The sequence below is a fragment of the Tasmannia lanceolata genome, unplaced genomic scaffold, assembly GCF_043159265.1.
Source record: "Tasmannia lanceolata isolate RefF3 unplaced genomic scaffold, GAP_Taslan_0.1 ptg000013l, whole genome shotgun sequence".
Classification (NCBI taxonomy): Eukaryota; Viridiplantae; Streptophyta; class Magnoliopsida; order Canellales; family Winteraceae; genus Tasmannia; species Tasmannia lanceolata.
In genome coordinates this window covers 48228373-48246549 of record NW_027518690.1, presented here as the reverse complement: position 1 = coordinate 48246549, position 18177 = coordinate 48228373, and the positions used below count along the sequence as shown (strand labels likewise).

Genomic DNA, 18177 nt, shown 5'->3' with positions numbered 1-18177 from the left:
TATATTTGAAACCAATGTAATATTTTGTAGAGATTGATGTCCTCAGTCATGTCTACAATTGGTGGTTTTGTTACTCCAGTTTGCCATAATTTGGGTAATAAACTCAACAAACCGGCTATTCATACAGTATACTTGTCCTCGGATAGACTTGCTTGCTATCATTGCTATCCAAGGATAGACTTTGTTTGACTTGCTATCCTCTGTTCATGCAACCTCTGTTCTTTAATAACATCCTATCAGGATAAAATTGGTGAACAATGAACAGTTCTTACTGTCATATTCTTGGGTAATAAACTCAACAAACGGGCTGTTCATACAATCTGCTTATCCCTGGTTTGACTTGCTATCCTCTATCTGTGGCAACCTTTGTTCTTCAATAAAATACTATCAGACCAAAATTTGTGGTGAACAGCGGACAAGATAATTTCAGGATGAACTTATCCAAGCAGGATAGATAATCCCATGAACAGTTCATCCATTGAGAGACCTGGTTTGACTTGCTATCCTCTGTTCGTCACAACCTCTGTTCTTTAATAACATCCTATCAGGATAAAATTGGGGTACAGTTCTGTTACTGACATATTTTTGGGTAATAAACTCAACAAACGGGCTGTTCATGCAATCTACTTATCCTTGGTTTGACTTGTTATCCTTGGTCCGTGGTGAACAGCGGACAAGATAATTTTAAGATAAACTTATCTAGGCAGGATAGATAATCCCATGAACAATTCATCCAATGATTTCTATCATCGTGGTAAAGAGCCCCGATAGGATACAAAAAAATCTACACCCAACTCCTCTACTGTAACATGGCACGTCTACTAAGAATGTGGTGGGGTTTTTGACTTGTGTTTCTCTTAAAAAACAAACCCTAATATGAAATATCATCTCGGTTCCATCGTCATCCAACTTAAATTTTGTTTACTATAAAAATTACTCAGATTAGGTGGTTGTTATCATTCCAGCATCCCACCTACAAAATTTTTAAGAGAGTAATCTCACATGTTGAATATATCTTAAACACATTTTTCTAGAGATCTACTTTGACTTAAAAGTCTTTCCAAGAAATTAGCATATCAGTCCGGAGCTCTCTGCCAAGTAAACACAGTTAAATGAGACAAACTACTTGTGAGTGCAACTGCTAAAAGTTACTCAGTAGACTAATTTCAAGAACTGCAGCTGAATAAATTATAACAGGTCCCAGCCAAAGCTGCCACAGTTTTTCTTAATTAGTAAAATATACTCATTTTGTAGCTTGTGGACATGTAGTGCTAACCACTTGCCTCCACCTACTCTGCTTTTAAAAGAATCAGAATTACTCCAGAACCTTTGCTAGATCACAGCTTGTCTCCAACCACTCTTAAATACATCCAAATGAAAGTCAACACAAATGTAATCCAAAAGCTCTCAACTTTTTCAGTAGATGATAGGAAATTTCTCTATGCATGAGATCCTATCCACTATTTTTTTCTTTTTTTCCTTTTTTTTAAAAAAAATTGACTTTCATTACCCCAAAGATATTACAATGAGGGGGACAAGATGTCCCCAAGATTGGCAGTAGCTATACACGCAATCTACATCACTAAGCCCCCTAGGGGTGTTCATTATTCGGTTTTAACAGAATAGCCGAACCGAATTGATTCGGTCGGTTCGGTTTCGGTTTTTGTTTTTGGTTAATTCGGTTAATCGGTTTCGGTTTCAGTTATCTCGGGAAAAAAATTCGGTTAACCAAATAACCAAAATTAACCAAAAATAAACATTATTTTTTTTAAAAATGGTGTATGGGCACTCCGCAGGATGATCCAAACCGTCCATTTGATTGATCACAACTTCAATAGGTTGTGCCTAAAAAACCGTTTCGATAAATTGATCATAGCCCTCCGATCAAACCGTCCAAATAGATTTTTTTTTTTGTCCTTTTCTATCGCTATTCGGTTATTCGGTTATAACTGAATAACAGAATTTTTAAACGGTTCGGTTTCGGTTCGGTTTTCGTAAAATTCAGTTCGGTTTCGGTTTCGGTTTCCAAAATTTGTTAACCAAAATTATTTCGATTATCAAATTTCGGTTATTTCGGTTCGGTTATAACCGATTGAACACCTCTACCCCCTCCCCTCCCCTCTCTTTCTCATTAGATGAGGTTGTAATTGAAATGGATTCCAAAAGTACCCCTTCCTTGGCAATTCGGTCCGCCAATCCGATCGTCTTCTGTGTTCAATTCTTGGACAGATAGTGCGCACCAAATCCTAAATTTCTGCAATATAACATTGAAGTCTCCACAGCCCTTTAGATTCATTGGTGGCCCAAGCTATTGTATTGGAGGAGTCTCATTCTATAATGAGGGGGCCATGATTGTTTGTAGAGAACCATTTAAGGCCGTAGAGGAGTGCTCTTACTTCAGCTTCATTAGCATCACAAATTCCCACCGGTCCCAGTAGCGCATCAATACCGTACCATTTGAATCTCGAACTAAACCTCCAATCCCGGCCTTGCCCGGGTTGCCAATCGAGGTACCATCAAAGTTCAACTTGAGCCAACCCGTCGGTGGGGGTGGGGCTTTCCACTTGGGGGTTATCTTTTCGACAATCTTCCTTTCCCATATGACGGCATTCTAATTTCATAATATTTCACCAACACCATATTCTTTTACCCATGCAATAAACTCAATTTTGATTTCTAGTGTGACCCGATCCATCCTCTTCGCATTTCCTTCAAAAATTTGATTATTCTTTCCTTCTGAATGTTCCATATGATGACATATGGGATGAGCTTCCACATCGCTTGACCTGTATCACCAGACATTCCACCGGTCCAATGCAATAATACCTTTCTAATTCCCTTTGGGAAAGCCCATGCATTACCAAACGATCTCATCGCGTTCATCCAAAGGTAATAGGAAAAAGGACAATGCAATAGAAGATAGTCCAAAGATTCCTCCGCTCGCATACATAAGACACACCAACTCGCCATTTGGAATTTCCTTCTCTTGAGACGATCACAAGTGTTGATATTTTTTGTACAATAGTCCACACAAAGGCCACCACCCTTGGAGGGGCAGTAGTCTTCCAAATTTGTGCTCGCACTATTCAATGTAAAAACCCTGCATAACCCCTTTGCATTGTTGGCAATGATCCTTGAGGGTGCAAAACTATAAACAAACTAACAATACATATCTACTTTACAGTGACCAAGCAGTTGACCGTTACTAATTTACCCTACTTGCAGTGATACAGCGATATAGGTCCTCTCTCAACTTGTTACTGTTGGCAAGCAGGTAAACATCACATTCATGCATAATCTAAACAAAGTTTCTTCAAAAACTCAGTTAGGGGCCGTTTGGATACGCAGAATTTAGAATCTTGGATTTCCTCAAAATCCTAAAAGGGAGACAAGAGAAGAAGGAGACCATCCATTTTGCTTCTCTTTATAATTTTGGATTTTAAGTAAAAAATCCAGGTTTCTTACCAGGAGAGATTTCTAAAACCTGGAAACATGGGATGATCTCTTACTCTCTTGCTGACAGAAAGGAAGGCAAGAAATAAGAAAACGATGGCTAGTCTCCTTCTTCTCTCGTCTCCCATCTACGATTTTGATGAAATCCAAGATTCTAATATCCATGTATCCAAACGGCCCCTTAATGTTAACAGGAACTATTGATTTTGAGAAAACATACATTAATGATTCATTGTACAATGTAAACACAGACTGTGTAAAACAAGGGGACCCTGGAGAACCTAACATGTTGGGTCTTTAGTTGGAGAAGCCCTTAATAGAATTATCCATAGATCCGTTGTACTGGGGCTTCTTACAAGTTTCTCCACAGGGCAAAGTGGTGTCTCTATCTCCTACCTCCAATTTGTAGATGACAGAGTGATATTTTGTGAGGATTCCTTGGGTCATGTCAAGCAATCTTTTATGTAACTTTTGGTGGTTTGAGGAGGCTGAGAATAAGAGAAAGAGCTTCTTAATTGAGGTCAACATGGAGGATAAGAGAGTAGTCAAGTTGGCAGGGATTTGCTATCATCCATCGCAAAAGGCATTTCGCGAATGGTCTATTGCATGTGAGATGTTGGATTAGTGATATAAATCACTTGGGTATTGACTTCTTTGTGAAGGGCATTCTTGGAATGTGTTAAAAGTCTACTAAAAAGGGTTTTATCTTTAGTTGGGGTATTCTTCTAAAGAAGTGGGTTAAGAGCTTTTATCTACAAGAAAAGGGGTTTTCTCTCTCCAAAGAGTTTCTTCTTCTTCCTTTGCAAGGACTTTGATCCAAGGCTGTTGAGTTCTTTTATGGTGGTTTTGGGGTTGTGAAAACATTGTAAGAGGGAGTTGGGTTTCTTGCTTGGGTTGCAAGAAGAGGGTGTTGGTGGGGTTTTCACCATTGTTGGAGAGGTAAGGGTTTTAACTCTTGTTTGTAATTTCTCATCATTAATAGTGAAGTTTACTTGCCGGATTGCCCATGGAGTAGGCCAAAGTGCCGAACCACGTAAATGTCGTGTCTCTTGTTCTCTTGTTTTCTTTCTTTATTTCACTACACACTTGTTTGGGCTAATTCTGTGGGTTGCCGGAGGCTATTTTTCATTGTTTGCTTGGAGTAGTCTCCGATAACCGGATTTCTAGCAGCAGATTCTTGCCGCAACATGAGAGCAGCCACACATGCTCACTTTTTAACATATTTTGTCTTCATTCAGACCATCCACGAAATGACTTTTGCGATGGACCCTACCAAACCCCTCCAAAAATCAAGCGGTCGAATTTCAGCAGATTGGGAGACTATTTGTGTCTTTTTTATTACAGAGTGAGCATTAAGCCAGTAAAAGATTCATTGGATGTGGCCGAAGTTAGCCGGTTTTAACCTGATATAACTAACAGGAACCCATCAAAAAAAAATATAACTAACAGTAGGTGCCGTGGTTGAATGAACCAACTTCGCCACGACTTTCCCAACAACCCAGCAAGGGCCCCACCAAAGCATCACCTCTGCCCTTATATCTCCCATGATTTCAACACTCAGAAATCTTTCCATGGCACTCCCTTTCCCAAATCCTACCAACAACACCATGGATTCCATCAATGGAACCCAGCGTCTAAAAAACTTAGCTCAACAACTCCGTCTCTACAAACCCCCTTCTTCCGAATTTGACAACGAGGAAGAACAAGAAAGGGCGGAAAACGTAATTTCTCAGGTGGGTTTGCCTGAATCTAAAGCCCCAATCCCTCCATCAAAATTCAGACCCAAGAGAGCTGCTGTTCTTATTTGCCTCTTCGAAGGAGATGCAGGGGATCTGCGTGTTATTCTTACTAAACGCTCTTCGAATCTCTCCACTCATTCTGGTCAGTCAAAATAGAAGATGAAAATATATAGAGAAAAATTGGTGTTTGAATTATGTAAAATATGTTCAAATCGTTATTGTTATGTTTTTATGGGTAACAGGGGAAGTGTCTTTGCCGGGAGGAAAAGCGGAAGAGGGAGATGCGGACGATTTTGACACTGCTACGAGAGAAGCTAAAGAAGAGATTGGTCTGGACCCATCGCTTGTTACGGGTGGGACCGTTCTCGAAACCTTCCTGTCCAAGGTATGGGATTGTAATTTGGGCTTCTTCTTTTTTCGATTGATTGTACTTCCCATGAACTTGAATCTGAAAAAAAAAAAAAAAAAAAAAAACACCCAAATTGCCCATTTGGGTGCAATTGAAATGCACCCTACACCTTAAGATCGTTAAACTTGTTGCCTAGGTCAAGCCATGACATTTCCTTGCAAAGATCCTTCACTCCAATGAAGCTGTAGGATATGTTACCTTATCTCATTGCCTACATGGGTCATTCATAAATGTGAGATTTTATATGGTGCCCACCCTTATGTTTGATCCGACAGCAGACCACTTTTTAAGAGTGCTGTTGGATCAAATATCAAGGGTGGTACTTTTAAGTACCACCTACACCTGACTTCACTGTAGGGCACCGTATAATTTCTCCATCAATATTGTCAGTTTTGAATGATAACTTCATTTTTACTGTCCATTTGTGTGGAAAGCATTGTCTTCTTAGTCTCCATCCCTCATTGTTCCAATTTCTTTAGCACTCTCTGATTATCTCATTTCCATTTAGATTCCAAATTATAATTTTCTGCAACCCATATTACAAATGGTATGCCTAAACGAGAGTGATCTAGTTTCATAATTATGACTAATTAGTAATTGGGCCTCCTCTGCATGTTTTATGCCCTTGGATTTATCTGGAAGGTAAGTTCTGCTCCCTTGCTTGCCAGTTCCAAACTGTGAGTTTTGCTAACAGATATATGCAATAAGAACGAGAAAAATAAGCACACAAACACAAAAAGTAAGGCGTTTTAAAGTCGAAAATGTGTATGCTTCCCAGATGGAAAAATGATGTTGATACAGCTTACACAGTTTGTGTTTCAAAGGATGCTTAGATCCTGTTTGTTTTGGACTTTGAGAACCGATTGTGAGTCCAAAACTGATTATTGGACTCAAATTTAAGGCCCTGTTTCAGTTCAATAATCAGTTTTGAACTCAAAAACAAGCCTGGCCTTAATTTTATTTCCAAATTACAACTCAACAACATAGGGCCTTAATCTTATTTCCAAATTACAACTCAACAACTACAGGGCCTTAATCTTATTCCCAAATTACAACTGAACATCTGAGATTAGATTTTTCTAAAGTTACCATTCCAGCTTGTTTGTGTTTTGTTGTGAAGGTATTAATTTTAATATCTGATATTACCAAAATGGGTCTGTTTTTTAATCATCTTCGCAGCATCTTCTGAGAGTAATTCCTGTGATTGGTATACTTTCTGATAAACAAGCATTCAAGCCCGCCGCGAATGCCAGCGAAGTGGAAGCCATATTCGATGCACCCTTAGAGATGTTTCTCAAGGTTGCTCTTTTCCAATTTTACTTTTTTCTTCGGCGGGCTTTATTATTTTGAGTTCTCTTTCCATAGTTTCATTTCATTGTGGATACAGGATGAGAATCGGAAGTGTCAAGAGAGGGAATGGATGGGGACTAAGTATCTTATTCATTTCTTTGATTTCGAAGCGGATAGTAAGAAATATGTGATATGGGGTTTAACTGCGGGGATTTTGATTCGTGCTGCATCAGTTGTATACCAGCGACCACCATCCTTTGAGGAGCTGAAGCCTAATTTTAAGATTTGTGGAGCTGTCAAGGAGGGGGATTCAATGACATGAAGCCAAGAGCCATATTATCAAATGTTCGAGGAAAAGTTTAAATTGTTCATGGAAGATCATCCATGTGAAATTTGTATTCAGTCATGTAATGTATGTGTCGATCCATGATTGAAAATTTGAAATCATAGAGATTGAGAATAAATGTCTGTGCTCATTCATGATCAAAATTTCCAAATCTTACGAATCATTAGAGAGTAAAAAGATCGATGTTTCGTAGTATTTGAAGCCACTGTTATATTTTGTAGAGATTGATGTCCTCAGGCATGTCTACAACTGATGGTTCTGTGACTCCAGTTTGCCATAATTTTGGGTAATAAACTCAACAAATCGGCTGTTCATACAATATACTTATCCTTGGATAGACTTGCTATCCAAGGATAGACTTGGTTTAACCTGCTATCCTCTGTTCGTGGCAACCTTCGTTCTTCGATAAAATCCCATCAGATCTCTCAGAATAGAATTGGTGAACAGTGGACAGTTCTGTTGCTGCCATATTTTCCGGTAATGAACTCAAACAAACAGGCTCTTCACGCAATCTACTTATCCTTGATTTGACTTGCTATCCTCTATTAGTGGCAATGTTTGTTCTTCGATAAAATACTATCAGAACAAAATTGGTGAACAGCGGACCAGATAGTTTCAAAATTAACTTATCCAAGCAAGATAGCCTATCCCAAAAACAGCTCATACAATGATTTATATCATCATGGTGGACAATCCCAGTTGATTACCAACAATTAGCTGCAAATGCAGCTCGCAAGCATTAGTATTTTTTTTGGTTCAATTTATGAATAGGCGGCGAGCTCTACTAGGCAACCCAATGGTGTTTCTCATGGGTGGCAAGCCAGTGTTAATTTTTATCTTTGGATAGACTTGCTCTCGCTCTCTCTGCTCACGCTGACCTTTGTTCTTGAATAAAATGTTCTGAAGAAAAATGATGAACAACAGACAAGATAATTTCAAGATAAACTTATCCCAGCAGGATAGCTAATACCAGGAACAGTTCATTCATAGAATCATAGGATTTCTATCCTCCTGGTAAAGAGCCTCGTTGCAACAAAAAAAATTCTAGACCCAACTCCTCTACTGTAACATGGCACATCTACTAAGAATGCGGTGGGGTTTAGTACACATGTTTCTCTTAAAAAGACACCCTAATATGAAATATCATCTCGGTTCCATCATCATCCAACTTAAATTTTGTTTATTAAAATAATTACTAGGATTAGCTAGTTGTCATCATTACAGCATCCCTCCTAAAAAAAATTTAAAGAGTAATCTCACATGTTCAATATCTTAAACACATTATTTTAGAGATCTACTTTGACTTAAAGTGTTCCAAAGAAATTAACATATTTCATTGATTCATTCCATATCAGTCGGGTACTTTGTGCCAAGTAACAACAGTCAAATGAGACAAACTACTTGTGAATGCAACTCCTAAAAGTTACTCAGTAGACTAATTTCAAGAACTGAAGCAGAATAAATTATAACAGATCTCAACCAAAGCTGCCATCTTTCTTAATTAATGAAATATACTCAGTTGGTAGCATGTCGACATACTGGTAACCACTTGCCTCCACCTAATCTGGTTTTAGAAGAATCAGAATTACTACAGTACATTTGCTAGATCACAGCTCATATCCAACCACTATCTTAAATGCATCCAAATGAAAGCCAACACAAAGGTGATCCCTAGAAGTTCAAAAGCTCCCAAATTTTCCAGTTATGATAGGGAATTTCTTTACGCATGAGTTCCTATGCTCTATTCAATGTAAAAACCCAGCAGAAACCCTTTGCATTATTGGCAAAGATTCTTGAGGGCGCAAAGCTATAAACAAACTAACAATAAAGCTATAAACAAACTAACAATAGGTATCTACTTTATACATTGACCAAACAGTTTACTGTTACTAATCTCCCCTACTTCTTGAAGTGAGTACGAGTAGATCAGTACAGTTCAGGAGAAACCAAAATTCAAGATACGACGATATAGGTCCTCTCTGAACTTATTATCATCGACGAGTGTAGCGTGTCAAAATCGCATGCATGCATAGTTTCAAGGAAGTTCCTCCAAAAATCAATTAATTTTTTTTAATGTTCCAAAAATCAATTAATTTTATTTTAATGTTCCAAAAATCAATTAATTTTTTTTAATGTTCCAAAAATCAATTGACATTAACAGGAACCATTGATCTATGAAAACATACTATTGAGAAAATCCGCCGGGCAAGTCCAATCCAATCATGCACAAGTAAACGGAAAACTAAAAACAAGAAATAAACCACAAGATGAACACCGAGATTTACGTATGAGAAAAAAATATATATAAGGATTACAATGGATTAACCCAAAACCCACAAACCCGCAGCCCTTTCCCTTGCTTCTCAACCCCGACTGTACAAACAAGAGCACCCCAAGAAAAATCCAAGAAGAAGACCAAAGAGGAGCCCGAGAAAACCCAAGAAGAAGACCCACTTCTTCTTTTTCCTTCTCTCTTCCTCTCTCCTCTCTCTTTTTCTCTCTCTTGTTTTCACGCCTCCACTCTTTCATCCCACCTTCTGTCGTTGGAGAAGAAGTGATATATTTCCTTAAGGTTTTCCAAAAACCTAAATTAGAGACTTTCTTATTTTACCTTCCCACAAGACCATGGGAAACAAGGCAACCTTCCCAACACATACAATAATGATTCATTGCACAATGTAGACACCGACTGTGTAAAACACAGTGACCCTAGAGAACCCAACATGTTGACAAGTATTTGGTTGGGGAAGCCCTTAATAGAATTATACATAGATTCGTTGGAATAGGGCTTCTTACTGGTTTCTCCCGGGGCAAATCAGTGTCTTCATCTCCTACCTCCAATTTGCAGATAATACGACATCTTTTGTGAGGATTCCTTGGGTCATGTTAGGAATATTTTATGTAACTTTTGGTGGTTTGAGGAGGAGGCGCCGGGGCTGAGAATAAATGGAAGAAAGAGCTTCTTAGTTGGGGTCAATGTGGAGGATGAGTGGGCAGTCAAGTTGGCAAAGGCATTCAGATGTGTTAAGGAAAGTGTTCCCATAACCTATCCTTGCCTTTCCCTATGACTGGGTATTCTGTCTAAAGCTTTTTGGGATCCTATCCATTCTGTGGTGGTAGAATTAACTTAATTAAGGCTTCACTTTCCAATCTTCCCGTTTTAAGATCATGATGGTCGTAGCGAAGAGTATGGAAAAAGCTCCAGCATGATTTATTGTGGGAAGGGAAGAAGGTACAAGGGTGAAGCATATTGTGAAGTGGTAAAATGTTTGTGCTCCAAGAGAATGAGGCCTTGGCCTTGCCAATATTAGATTGAGGAATGTGTCTCTTCTAGGAAAATGGTTTTGGAGATTGGGAGAGGAAAGAAATGCTCTTTGGAGAACATTTATCATTGTGAAGAAGAGGGGGAGCGGGGGAGTTGTTGATGGGAGGGAAGAGTGATAGGTAGTGGTAGAGGCTCGGGGGTAAAAAGCTTTATGTTCTCTTGGGCAATCATTAGAAAAGAATTTGAAGGGTATTCCATTCAAGATCTATATTTGAAGTGGGAAGAGATGATTGGAAGAGAGTGGGAGGGAACAATAAAGCATCAAGATGGATCACTCCCCTCGGTTGCTCTATAAAGCCTACTTTTGATGGTGTGGTCTTCGGTAATCCGGGGCCGACAGGAATTGGAGGCATCTTTAGGACTCATAGGAGTGAGATTGGGCATGCCTTCTCCGGTTTGACCAGTCCCCAGACTTGGACAAAGAAGAAGCACGGGCACCTCTGATTGGCCTATGTATTTTCAATGTCCCCGTACTCTTCTTGTTGCTTGCTGCACATCGTGTTTGATTGGTTTTCTACACTTATCATATTCTTCTTTTCACAGACCATCGAAATCTAATAGGATTTGTCAAAATCACATCAATGAATGGCTTCATCTTTGCTAGCATGGTTACGTAGTTCTCACCGGCGTCAACAGAATGCAAACTGATTTTTAAGTATTAGTTAACTACTTAGGCCTATTTGTCCCTTTAGAGAATTTGTGAACCAAGTAGATCACACTGACTGCAGACCACGTACATATCTTTGCAATTTGGAATCTCTAACTTGATAGACTTCCAAGTCCTGATCATGCATGGCTTGTGCACGCATCTAGCTCATTTTACTTGTTCTTAGGGAAGTCAAGCACAGAGTAACCAAAAAGAAAAGTTGTATTTTAATACTACTAACTCCTCTAAAAACCCAGAGAGTAACCAAAGAGAAAAGATGTCTCTTAATACTCCTAACACCTCTATAAACCTATTAAAGACCTTCTCATTTCTTTCTTTCCAAACTAAATAAAAGGGCCACTGCAAAGAACAAGTTTCAAAGAAGTCTACCTCTGAGGCAAGAACTCAAGCAACACCAAATTTTAGTCTTGATAATCAAAAGAACAAGCGTTGGAAACAACATTTGAAGTTCAATCTGTCCAACTTCTTGGGACGAGTGTATTCTTCACCATTCATGTTGAACTAATTTAATAATCTAACTTAAGATTGTTGGATAATTTTATGTATGTAGATCAGTTCAACAATCTAAAAGATATATATCAAGTAGCTAATTAAAGAATACGAAATCACTGTGGATAATTAGTGTATGTAAGACAAATCCATATGCAAAATCCAAACCAAAAACCCATTTTCAAAAAAAAAATAAAAAATCCAAACCAAAAATGCTAGAAATTAAAAGAAAATTGAGTCGTAGAGTCACATTACTAATTTAAACTACCCTTAAGATAGAATATCGCCCCACCATCGTTGACATGAAATCGGATTGATTGCAACCTGTCCACAGGATATACCACCACTTTTACGACATCTTTGACAGTGTGCAAGCACCACTTGAACCTAGAACATGATTGGTGCCGACGATTTGCCCAACTAAAAGTAAAACTTGAAAACTCTTGGAGATCAAAGATCAAAGCACTTAGATATAAGCTTGATCGTAAAGCATAAGACAGCAAGAGAGTGGATGTATTGGATAAGTCTATCAAAAGCAAGAAGTGTTGTACATATTTTATGCACAAGAGAAATGTATATATGCACATCTCTTCCTCAACGTCTTTTTTTCTTGCAGAAAAAGCCATTGCTTTTATCTTCTTCATGAATTTTTTTCTAAAGGATTCATTTAGCCGACCCCAACTAGTTTGGGACAAAGGCTTTTGTTAGAAATGGGATTAGGGTTAGAGATAGAGAGGAAGAAGAGGAGGAGTGAAGGTTGGAGAGTCTCCACTAGGGAGCTCCTCATGAATATGATGTATATATAGGCCCATCTAGGGCAACAATGGTACAATGAAAATACTACCCCTAATACTCTAAGTAATGACTAAACTACCCTACAACATTATTCAACACTCCCCCTCAAGCTGGAGTGTATATGCTGTGGAACTCCAGCTTGGTACAAAGAAAACTACAACAAACAAGTAAAAATAACAAAAAGCACATAATCTCATATACACATCCAACTTAGTATAACACTCCTCAAGCTGGTGTGGTGAATACATAAGGAAAGCATAACAAGAGATAACGGCCACCATGAGAGTACGGTCGTCGAGATCAGCGGCCACCAAAAATGAACTCCTCTTGAAGTAGCACTACGGTGAGAGAAGTCGCAACCGGGTCTCCCCCTGAATGAGAACCCGGCAATAAGTCTGGAACCACGAAGGATCGAACTGAGGCACCTCGGCAGGTGAATAACAATGACCCATCGAGCAAAAAGGGGGCACACCAAAGGTGCGCACACGAACAATGACGAAGCACCACGAGCAAAAACATCAGCTAAGTAGTCAACACCAAGAGAAGAAGATAACTATTGATGGGGAAACCATCGAAGACAAGGTCGACGGGGAAACCGTCGCTTGAAGAGAAAAAGAGATAGAGAAGATAACCAAACAACGATGGGGAAACCACCGTCTGGTGACAAGGTCGACAGCATGAACGTCGCCTAAAGATAAGGACATATGAAGAGGATAACAAACCAACGATGAGGAAACTATCGTCTGGTGACAAGGTCGACATCATGAACATCGTCGCCTACAGACAAGAAGAAAATGAGGGAAAAGATAAACCAACCAACGATGGGGACACCATCGTCTGGAGACTAGGCCGACGACATGAACATCGTCGCCTGAAAAGAGCCGACCAACGATGGGAAACCATCGTCCGGAAAAGAGAGGTCGACGGGAAAAGACTGTCGCCTGTAAGAGAGTCGACCGATGATGGATATGTAAGCCATCGCCCGGAAAATGTGGGGATAAGGCATAAAGCCAGAATGAAAGATGAATGCGTAAAACTACGCCAAGAGAAGACATGAAGGAGAAGACAATATTGAGAGATAAGGCATAAAGCCGGACAACACGAAGAGACATGAAAAACAAGATATGAAAATAAGAGAACACTCTCTCAAGAAGACATGAAAACAAGAGAACACTCTCTCAAGAAGACAAGACTAAGATAACACTAACAACCACAAAAGAAGATTTCTAAGGCACCATACCTCTCTCAAACATTTCAGCGAACACGTAGTGTGCGCCTTGGAGAAGATAAAGAAACGAAGACAACAAGACACAACACCTCTCTTAGACATTTGAGCAAACACTTTGTGTGCGCCTTGAGGAACTACATAAAAGACATAGAAGACAATACATAGAAGACATTGTAAAGAAAGAAATGACATCAATACAAAAAAAAATAAAAAAAAATAAGAGAACCACACAAGAAACAATACAAGACAACATTCCCCCTCAAGTTGAGGCCAAAGGCCTTCAACTTGAAACAAAAAGAATACTTTCAAGGCACAAAAACCCCTTTGAGACATTTCATCAAACACTTGGGGTGCACCTTGAAGATGAGATGAGAAAGACAAAGGCCATAGGCCAAAAAAACAATAGAGAAGAGAAAATAAAGAGAGCTTTGGAGTGGAGGAGAACCCAAAATGGGTTTACACAAGTAACAGACATTTTTTTGTTTTGAGACAATACGATAGAGAAAAAATGGGTTAAACACGAAATGTGTTTGATGAAATGAGAGAAAGAGTGAGATCTTTGGGAGATTTAGGAAAGAGAGAGACTACGAGAGAGATATCTGAGGGATTTGAGATTTGAGGGAGAAAAACAAGGGATTTGGTTTGCACAACACACTAACTTAGAGATAGAGAGATGCGAGATAGAGAGAAAACAAAAAAAATGCCGTGAAGGCGTGAATGACATGGAAGGAGATAGACTCTTCTTCTTTCCTTCTTGAGGATCAGCCCATTGGCTCTGATACCATGTTAGAAATGGGATTAGGGTTAGACATAGAGAGGAAGAAGAAGATGAGTGAAGGTTGGAGAGTCTCCACTAGGGAGCTCCACATGAATATGATGTATATATAGGCCCATCTAGGGCAACAATGGTACAATGACAATACTACCCCTGATACTCTAAGTAATGACTAAACTACCCTACAAAATTATTCAACAGCTTTGTTGAGTTGAGTTGAGTTTAAAAAGCCATTGCTAAAGGAGGTGGAATGCATGAAACCTTTAAAATGAATAAAGATAATTTAAAACTGTTTTATAAGATGTTGTAAAAGCTTTGAAATTTGATTCAAATAAAATAAAATAAAATATGAAGAGGGACAAGAAAAGTCGTTTAATCTTTAAAATTTAAAGCTTATAAAGTCTAACTCTATTCAAGGAGCTTCATCTGAGGTCAAACACATATATCTTATACTATAACAATCAGAGTGATGTCAAGTTGTCACAGAAGCCCAATTTCTGCTGAGACTCGCCATTCAAGAGCAAGTAGAAGACAGTTTCACTAGAGGGATCACAATTATAGCTAAACATCATCTGGTAGACAAGCTGAACATGTCACAATAGAACATGTGCAAACCAGCCATAGCCAAAGTGTTATCAGATACCAAAACCAAAAATCTGATGACCTCCCAGTGCCCTTAGTTGAGAGTACTAAAAATATCATTTCTGTATCTTCACACACAAAATCCCTTGAAGAAATTCATTTGAATGCAATATTATACTCAACCAGTTTCTGCTTTTACTTTTGGACGTAGATTGGAGGTCATTGATAGTATGCAGTATATAAAAAGGCTTTTCATAACTCCATACACACAAGTGGATAAATAGTATTTGTAAATTTGATAAGGGAAACTGAATGCGAAGATTTAGATCTCTGTTCGTTGAGCCTTCTCGCCCATGGCTAAATCATTTGGAACATAATTTAAATACCCACAGTTAACAAATCACAGGGGATGCTACATCCCATCCAAACAGATTGTCTGGCTTAGAATGCTTTTTATTCTGTTCTGAAGCTGAATCATCTCATGATACCATCACAACGAAAAGATCAATTTATTCATACATGATAATCGAAGATAAAAAGCGGCATAATATTGTTTAGGTAAAATTTTACAGTGATGATAGACGATAGAAATTTTAAAACCAAGAACAAGCATGAGCTCAATATATTGTTTGAAATTCATAAATGAAGCATGAGATAATTAACAACATCCCTTTTCAAAAAAAAGATAATTAACAACATCGAATGGCAAAGGAGATGTGCTCAGCAAAAGAGGGTATCTGAATATGTTCCAAGAACTCATCAGGCGGGAACCCTCAATTACTAAACTATTACAGTATTCTCAGTACAAAGTCAACCTTCAGAGAAACTACTGAACAAAGATTCTCATACACATGGAGGTCAGGTTAGAGTCTTCCTTAACCCTGTGAAATTTCAAATAAACACGCATTTCCTGCTTCATCTTCATATAACAGACAAAGCCTAGCTAAACCCCATATTAGTGCTGATGTGAACTTTATATTTATTATTGCTATAAATCATGTCACATTAAAAGAAAGAAACAAGCTACCAGAAAGGAAAAAAAACGACGATCCCACAAGATTTGAAGGATCACTTTGGTACCTTAGCTCAGCTAAACACCTCATAGAATTTTTCTATGACAAGTAACCCAGAGTCAATTGACTCCAATGGATCCTTCCGAAGACGGTGTCTCAAGCAATTTGGAATGACAGTTGCTATATCTTCAGCCATTACTTTGTCTCTTCCCTTCAGAGCAGCCAAAGCCTTTGCAGCCCTATTTGTCACAATGTCACCTCTCAACCCATCAACATTCAGCTCGGAACACACCTTAGAAATCTTCACGCGGAGATCATGATCGATCTGAACAGAAGAAAGTGAGCTCCTAGCCATGGAAATTTGCTCTTGGAGCTTCTCTTGCTCAGCCGTATAGGAATTCCGGAACTCCTTAGGGTTGCGATCAAACCGTGATCTCTCATCGACAATCTTGACTCTAAGCTCTGCATCCCTCACAGTTCCCACCTGTGCATGCATTCCAAACCTATCAAGGAGTTGCGGCCTAAGCTCGCCTTCTTCGGGGTTTCCCGAACCAATGAGGATAAAACGAGCGGGATGCGAAATTGAGATCCCCTCTCGCTCAACCGTATTCCAACCAGAAGCCGCGGAATCTAGAAGAACGTCTACCAAATGATCATCCAAGAGATTAACCTCATCAACATAAAGAATCCCTCTATTAGCTTTCGCAAGTAGTCCAGGCTCGAATGCCTTGACACCCTCTGTGAGTGCCTTCTCAATATCAATGGTCCCACACACCCTATCCTCAGTAGCACCAAGAGGTAAATCAACCATGGTGATTTTGGACGTCACAACAGAGAGATTTTCCCCCCTTAGGACACTTTCTCTAACTTCTACCCCCATAGATTCTGGATCTTCAGGATCAGAATTGAAAGGATCACCAGCAACGACCGTAATTTCGGGAAGTAAATCCACTAACGATCTAACGGTGGTGGATTTCCCTGTTCCACGGTCGCCCATGATCATGACACCGCCGATCTTTGGATCAATTACATTTAGTAAGAGGCAGAGTTTCATCTCATCCTGTCCTACTATCGCAGAGAAAGGATATACGGGTCGCTGGCTTTCCTTAGCAGCAAGCTTCTGGGCCTAAAAAATTACAGAGCATAGCAAATTACACTAGCTATACAGGCTAATTCTTCAAAATTTAGCTCTAAGGCCCTGTTTGGGTTGCAAGAATTTTGTCGAAAAGTGTGAAAAGGAAAAATATTTCTAAAATTTCTTTCTTTTTTTACACGGGAAAATGATAATTGGAAGAAACACTATTCAATTTTTATTTAGAGGGACCTTCAATTTATGATGATGTTCCTCTAAATTAACCATAATCATATCGTTTCCCTCTAAATCGTGGAAAGAGCAAATTTTCCAAAGATTAGTTTTTCTTGCAATCCAAACAGGGCCTAACTGAAGACCACCCATGTCTTTTTACAGTTAAATAAAAAAAAATGTGCAATTCCAGAGTCTCAGATAAAATTTGAGTAGCTAGATAATTAAAAAGGAAAGAAGGATGAGAAAAATTGGAGCAAGATTTAGTAAAATTTCAAGAAGAAACATACTTGCTCGGTAGAAGCGATTCCTGTGGCTACATTGGCAACATGGAAACTAGGTCTGGCATTTCTAACCCTAATTCCAAAACCACTGTAAGAACTCTTCCCCAATATCTGGCCTGTAGAAAAAAAAAACAATAATAACATTTAGAGGGACTAAAAGGTGTCTAACTCCTTTTGGGTGCGTTTTTTAATATGGGTGTGTAGATATCAAAGTATGACATAGTGAATCAAGAAGCAAAAGGGGAGAGGAGTGGGATTTTTCTTTTTCGTTCTTTGGGGTTTTGTTACCTGGGATTGAAGCAAGGGAAGGGTTTGACTGGTGTTTGGAGGATGAAGAACGAGGGAGCTTAGAAGCCAAGACTGCTAAAGTAAAGTTTCCGAGCAGTCCAGCCATGTTCGAACTGTTCTTTCTCTGCTTCTAACGTTCACATGGTTTTGTTCTTGAATGAGGATAAGAGGATAGATTGGTTGATTCTCTA

General features: G+C 38.9%; 2 protein-coding genes across 2 annotated transcripts; one reads left to right on the top strand and one right to left on the bottom strand.

The window, feature by feature from the left end:
• Window positions 1-4895: 4895 nt before the first annotated feature.
• On the top strand, window positions 4896-7432 carry LOC143889297 (nudix hydrolase 22, chloroplastic-like). Its single transcript, XM_077393471.1, has 4 exons — window positions 4896-5334; window positions 5435-5577; window positions 6781-6900; window positions 6989-7432. The coding sequence occupies exons 1-4, from the start codon at window positions 4998-5000 to the stop codon at window positions 7211-7213; spliced, it is 825 nt and encodes a 274-aa protein (XP_077249586.1). The 5' UTR covers window positions 4896-4997; the 3' UTR covers window positions 7214-7432.
• Window positions 7433-15815: 8383 nt separating this feature from the next.
• CHLI1 (P-loop containing nucleoside triphosphate hydrolases superfamily protein) lies at window positions 15816-18177 on the bottom strand. Its single transcript, XM_077395046.1, has 3 exons — window positions 17987-18177; window positions 17705-17814; window positions 15816-17237 (listed from the first exon to the last, which is right to left on the bottom strand). Exons 1-3 carry the CDS (start codon window positions 18090-18092, stop codon window positions 16185-16187), a joined length of 1269 nt encoding a protein of 422 aa, XP_077251161.1. The 5' UTR covers window positions 18093-18177; the 3' UTR covers window positions 15816-16184.

Excerpts from the sequence above, each read along its gene's own strand:
- CHLI1 (XM_077395046.1), bottom strand. The coding sequence starts at position 18,092 with ATGGCTGGACTGCTCGGAAACTTTACTTTAGCAGTCTTGGCTTCTAAG. Across the intron at positions 17,815-17,986 it reads TTCCCTTGCTTCAATCCCAG|GCCAGATATTGGGGAAGAGT; the intron begins GTAACAAAACCC and ends TTTTTTCTACAG. Across the intron at positions 17,238-17,704 it reads GAATCGCTTCTACCGAGCAA|GCCCAGAAGCTTGCTGCTAA; the intron begins GTATGTTTCTTC and ends GTAATTTTTTAG.
- LOC143889297 (XM_077393471.1), top strand. The coding sequence starts at position 4,998 with ATGATTTCAACACTCAGAAATCTTTCCATGGCACTCCCTTTCCCAAAT. Across the intron at positions 5,578-6,780 it reads TCGAAACCTTCCTGTCCAAG|CATCTTCTGAGAGTAATTCC; the intron begins GTATGGGATTGT and ends TCATCTTCGCAG. Across the intron at positions 6,901-6,988 it reads CCTTAGAGATGTTTCTCAAG|GATGAGAATCGGAAGTGTCA; the intron begins GTTGCTCTTTTC and ends TTGTGGATACAG.